Genomic DNA, 6280 nt, shown 5'->3' on the forward strand with positions numbered 1-6280 from the left:
ACAAATTTGAAGGAAAACTTGCCTGGTGCGGAGGCCAGTGGGCCTCCGCGGACGCCTCAGACGCTTCCGTTCCTCCCTTGGTGGTGTATTCAACAGTTCGATGTCCATGTACGAGGTCTTCTGCCTGAGCTGCGCGTGACAATGCTGGCCAGGCCTGCCGGACGCTGCTCTGCTTGGACGAGAAGGTTGATTGGTACATGTCAACCTTGTTTTACGGTAGGCGCACTGCATCACTAGGAGGACCATCCTCAAATTCGAACGTGCACAATGTTGTGCTGGCGCTTAACGCCTCTGATAGTAATGCTGTACTGGCGCTTAACGCCTCTGATAGTAATGCTGTACTGGCGCTTAACGCCTCTGATAGTGAAACCTTACGTTTCATTCTGACACAATTAATCTGACTCAATAAATCTGAAGGAAAACAGTATTCTGATGGAATTTTTCTAATAAACATAACATGTAGCATGCTCACAATGTTAGATCGGACATAAACAGTGTACATTCAATTATATTTAACTGAATTTTGACTTGTGATCTTCATACTTAGAAGAATTCAAATACAAACTCAAATCTGACGAAATCTAACTCGGTTATTCTTTCTCTGATGTGACATCGTTATCACGAATTGGCAAGATGCATATCTTCGAAATGCCTCTTTGGTAACTTCCAGATTGCGTTCGAACAGTTACAACTCTGACATTACCATCTGATCCAGGGTGAATTTCTGACACTCTTCCAATTGCCCACTGTAATGGCGGTAAATTTTCCTCTTTTAGGACTACCATCGTCCCGACCTTGATATTATCTCGCTGCTTGGACCATTTTGTTCTGTTATGCAGATCAGACAAGTATTGAGTTGACCATCTTTTCCAAATACCTTGAGCAGTTTTCTCCATTCTGTGCAGAATGTTTAGGCGATTATCAGGCGTGTCTTCCCAGTTCTGCTCTGGGGGTGCGGTGAGCGATTTTTGAACTAAAAAATGACCTGGTGTAAGTGCTTCGAAATCGTTCGGGTCATTACTGCACGGAGTAAGCGGACGTGAATTTAAGACAGCCTCGATTTGGACAGTAACAGTTTGCAACTCTTCTTAACCAAATGTGCGGGAACCAAGTGCGCGTTTCAAGAGAGATTTGAATGATTTCACTGCAGACTCCCAAAGCCCGCCAAAATTGGGTGATCGAGCTGGGATAAACTTAAATTCAATCCCCTGGTTTGCTGAGTGCTTTACAACCGATCCTTGAAAACTTTTCTCGCTGAGTAGGTTGGAAAGTTCGTCGAGTTTCCGTTTGGCTCCTACAAAATTTCTGCCATTATCGCACATAATCAAGCTTGGTGTGCTTCTTCGGCCACGAAACCGTTTGAAAGTGGCAAGAAACCCATCTGTTGACAAATCTGACGCGACTTCAAGATGCACAGCTTTCGTAACCAGACACACATAAATGGCTACAAATACCTTCACCGGGCGACATCGACGTTGGGGGTAAGTGACAAGGAATGGGCCGCAGTAATCTACTCCCACACGTTGAAATACTGGGTTTTGTGTCACTCTTTCCGGGGGTAAATCAGCCATAAGCTGCTCTTGAATTTTGGGTCTAGCACGAAAACAACGTACGCAATTATGGATTACTGACCGAGCCAAACTGCCTGCATGAATTGGCCAAAACTTCTGACGAACTGTTGCGATCAAAAGCTGCTGTCCAGCGTGAAACAACTTCTGATGGTAATAAGACATGACTGATCTGGTAAGCGGATGTTTGTAGTCTAAGATAAACGGATGTTTCCTAGTTTCAGAGATTTCTGCATTCTCTAATCGACCACCGACACAAATTATTCCATTTATCATGCGTGGATTGAGAGACAGCAACTTTGAACTGGCTGAAATCTGACGGTTATTCGACAAATCTGTATATTCTTTCGGAAAACTTTCTTTTTGGGACAATCTGACTAAGCACTGAAGGGCTTCTTCTAACTCTGAAGCTGACAAATATCCGACTTTTCTGTTACTGTTGTTGCACTTTTGCGCATTGAAGCGAAATCGCAAAAAGTACGCGGTCAACCGAATTGAATCTACAAGTGAGGCTCTCAATTCAAATATCTCATTGGTTGTCAAAGAATCAGCGACGGCAGTGACAGCTCCTCTCTCTTCGAGCATGGAACTGGGTATTTCTGGGCAAACTTGTTGAGGTTGAGGCCAATGCGATTCCTCCAATCGTAACCAACTGGGACCATGAAACCAAAGAGACTGATACTGTAACTGAGCGGGGGTCATTCCTCGCGATATGATATCCGCTGGGTTTTCTGTGCCTGCGACATGACTCCACACGCCCGACCGTGTAATATGCTGGATTTCGGACACCCGATTTGCCACAAAATTAGTCCATCTTGACGGTGAAGATGCAAGCCAACATTTGACTATCATCGAGTCTGTCCAGAAAAACGATTTGAAAGAAGACAGCTCCGTGCCTTTCACGAGCTTCTCAAACAGGTGAGCAAGCAGTAATGCAGACGACAACTCCAACCTTGGAATTGACTGACGTTTCTTCTTTTTCTGGAGATTCTCTAAAGGAGCGACTCGTGATTTTGAGGTCATCAATTGAACAACAGTTTCACCCGATTCTGACACAGTTCTGACATAAATACAGGCCCCATAGGCCTTCTCTGACGCATCACAAAATCCATGTATTTGTAATGAACTGACATTTTTACTGACACCCACCCATCGTGGTACTGACACATTATCTAACCCAATCAAATTTCTTCTGTATTCATCCCAAGCGCTCTTTAAATCTTCGGTAAGCTCATCATCCCATCCGCATTGAAGTTTCCAAAGTTCTTGGACGAAAATTTTTGCCTGAATAATCACAGGACCGACTAATCCCAATGGATCAAATAACTTGGAAACATCTGACAAAATTGACCTTTTCGTAATGGGTGCTGAACTCTTCCAACTAGGGGTACTAAACCGAAAAACATCTGACTCTGGTTCCCATAACAATCCCAAAGTTTTCACCGGTGAGCTTGATGAATCAAGCTCCAAAACCGAACGTTCATCTCGAAGATTTTCAGGGATTTCTAAGAGTATTTCTGAGCTGTTCGAAACGTATTTTCGCAAAGACATACCTGCTGAGTCCATTAACTCTGACATTTCTTTGACTAACTGTACACCTTCTTCGATACTGTCAACTCCAGCAAGCATATCATCGACGTAGAAACAACGACTCAAAATCTTCGACGCTAAGGGATGAGTTTTAGAACCCTGATCGGCTAGGACTTGCAAACACTTTGTTGCCAAGTAAGGCGCTGACGCTGTTCCGTAAGTTACTGTTAACAACTCGTAAGTGCGAAGGGGTTGATCGGTGGAGTCTCGCCAAAGAATTCTCTGCAATTTTTGGTCTGATTTCTGAACTTGGATCATACGGTACATTTTGGCAATATCTGCCACAATCGCAAACTGACACAATCTGAATCGCAATACAATATCGATCAGCTCATCTTGTACAACCGGGCCAACCATAAGCGCATCATTTAAAGAAACTCCTGTCGACGACTTACAGGAAGCGTCGAAAACCACCCGTAACTTTGTCGTGGTGCTTTCGGGCTTAAGAACAGCGTGATGCGGCAAATAGTAGCAAACTTCATTTAACTGACATGAGCTGACGATAACTTCTGACATATGACCAAGACTCTGATATTCATGAATAAATTCAGAATACAACCTTTTCAGCTCAGAATCCATTGACAATCGTTTCTCCAAACTCAAAAACCGTTTCGTGGCGATAACTTTAGAATCTCCAATCCGATTCAAAAAACCTTCTTTTTTAGGCAAAGTTACAACAAACCTTCCTAACTCATCTCTGACAGTAGTATTCTTAAAAATCTCTTCACAAGCTGACTCTTCAATCGACTGAACGCTGCGAACATGACATGTTTCGAGCTCCCAAAAACGTGTAAGCTGATCTTGAATATCACCGACTGAACAAACATAAACTTCTGACTGAGAAACTGAATTTTGATTATTGGGCAATCTACCAGACACAATCCATCCAAAAACTGTATTCTGTAATGTGGGTCCGTTCTCTAACGGCTTCATTCTTCCATCTGACAATAAATCCATATAAAATTCGGCTCCAATAATAACATCAATTGGACCAGACTCATAAAACCCAGGATCTGCTAAACAGGCCGAACTCGGCAGCGTAAGGATCGAAGGATCAAAAGCAGCAGTAGGCAGATCAACTGTTAACCTTGGCAGTACAAAAAATTGCATCCATTCTTTAAACTGAGAAATTCTGGGGGATCTGGAACCAACTTCTGCGGAAACTAACTTCGTTGAAACCATTTGAGACGAGCCGATGCCTTGCACCGACAAAAACGTTGGGGTTTCATGGAACTTAAGTCGTCGAGAGAATTCACGTGTCATTAAACAATGCTGAGAACACGAATCTAGCAGCGCACGTGCCAGAAGTGTATTTCCAAAACGATCCTTGACTCGTATCATCGCCGTGGACAGTAAAATATTACGAGACGGTGTAAACGGAAGTGCTACGTAATTCTGACTTGTGGTGGCTTGTGCGTTGTCTGGATTTGTGTTTGTGTTGTGTGAGTGGGTTTGTGCATGCTGTGTAGTGGTGTGCGCATGCTGTACTGGTCTTGAGTTGTGTTGTTGCTGTTGATTCATTGGCTGCGGTTGCGGTTGAAACGGTATTTGTTGCGCCGAACGCGTTTGACTCTGCTGTCGGTATTGTGCCGAAAACTGCGGCTGTGGAACGGAGGATCTAGAATGTAACATACTGTGGTGCTTCTGCTGACAATGATGGCAAGAACCTCGTTCACAATTTCGGTAGAAGTGGCCTGGCATCAAACAATTCCGACACAACTTGTTTCGAATGGCAGCATCCATTCGCTCGGGAACCTTCATCCGTTGAAATTTGCCACACTGGAACGGTGAGTGCCATGGATCTGCACAGAACGGACAACGTGAAACTGATCTGATGGTTGTATTACAAACTGTTGATCTCGTCTGACGGGCTTCGGATGGTGGATTTCTTGCAGAGGTGATTGATTGGAGAACAGAGCAGTGACCTTGCAAGAACAGAAGCAGCTCATCGTACGTTGGGACCTCCTTAGACCCGTAATGCGTCTCCCATTGGCGCAATGTTGCAGAATCTAGTCTAGAACACAACATGTAGGCTAATATTGTGCTCCAAGACTCCGTTGGCTCTCCGATTTTCTGTAACATCATCAAGTTTTTCTCAAACTCGCTGATGAGGAAGTTCAGACCGTCATAATTCTCCTTTTTAAGCGGTTCGAGGGCGAAAAGAGCGTCGAGATGAGCCTTCACAATCAGCTTCTTATTTTCATAACGAACTTGCAAAGTTTTCCAGGCGACGTCGTAGTTTGCCTCTGAAAGCTCAATGTTGTTGATTTCCTTAAGTGCATCACCCTGTAGAGAGGAACGAAGGTATGTAAACTTATCCATTGACGTCAGATGCTCGTTGTCATGGATAAGGCTTCGAAAGGAATCCCGGAATGTAATCCACTCTCTTATTTTTCCACTGAAGGACGGCAAACGTATCTCTGGCAGCTTTACTCTTGAAGTATTCCCTGACGCAGACTGACTCTGACTGTTGCTGGTTGTGTTCACACCTAAGGCATCCTTATCACCTTGGAGTCTAAGGAGGTCACCTCGGATGGCGAAGTATCGGTCATCGAATTGCTGTAGAACCTTGTCGTTTTCCTCTTCACGTTGCTTGGCAATCTCTCCTTTGACTTCGCTGTCAGCATCTTTCTGTTCTTTCTCATCCGCTTCATCCAGCAAAAGTTCAATTTTGCTCCGTATTTCAAAAAACTCACTGTACACAGTATCAATCACATGCAATCTCGAACTTAATTGACACCGATCACTATCAATCTGATAGGTTTGGATGAATCTATCCGTACCATCAAAAATGACATATAACTGCCGTTCACGTTTTAGCAAAGCCTTCAGCGTACTTTTAGACATTGCTACACTTTTAAATATCTGACACTGCACCAAATATGTTACACTGTACTAATTTTTTACTGACCGAATAATCAACTCGACGTTCCACAGTACCGCGACGAAAAACTGACAACTGGCAACCCTATTGACAGCAGCGAGGGGGAGGCAACCGATAGAGAACAGCAAAGTGAAATTATGCGGCGAAATCCTAGACCAATAACAGCGTACAAGGCTCACACCACATGCAACAAACCAAGACTTACTCACATGCAAAATCTTTATTTTTTCTACTCAGG

General features: G+C 43.8%; 1 protein-coding gene across 1 annotated transcript; it reads right to left on the bottom strand.

Moving 5' to 3' along the window:
• Positions 1-248: 248 nt before the first annotated feature.
• Positions 249-6005, bottom strand: LOC129743313 (uncharacterized). Its single transcript, XM_055735299.1, has 3 exons — positions 3122-6005; positions 1633-2659; positions 249-357 (listed from the first exon to the last, which is right to left on the bottom strand). Exons 1-3 carry the CDS (start codon positions 6003-6005, stop codon positions 249-251), a joined length of 4020 nt encoding a protein of 1339 aa, XP_055591274.1.
• Positions 6006-6280: the final 275 nt, after the last annotated feature.

Source organism: Uranotaenia lowii, chromosome 2 (assembly GCF_029784155.1).
Source record: "Uranotaenia lowii strain MFRU-FL chromosome 2, ASM2978415v1, whole genome shotgun sequence".
Lineage (NCBI taxonomy): Eukaryota > Metazoa > Arthropoda > Insecta > Diptera > Culicidae > Uranotaenia > Uranotaenia lowii.

Bases quoted from the DNA above. Each gene is read 5' to 3' on its own strand.
- LOC129743313 (XM_055735299.1), bottom strand. From the start codon at position 6,005: ATGTCTAAAAGTACGCTGAAGGCTTTGCTAAAACGTGAACGGCAGTTA. The intron at 2,660-3,121 runs GTATGTCTTTGC...GTGATGCGTCAG, and splicing joins AGAGTTAATGGACTCAGCAG to AGAAGGCCTATGGGGCCTGT. The intron at 358-1,632 runs GTCAGTAATCCA...TTTCACTATCAG, and splicing joins CATGCAGGCAGTTTGGCTCG to AGGCGTTAAGCGCCAGTACA.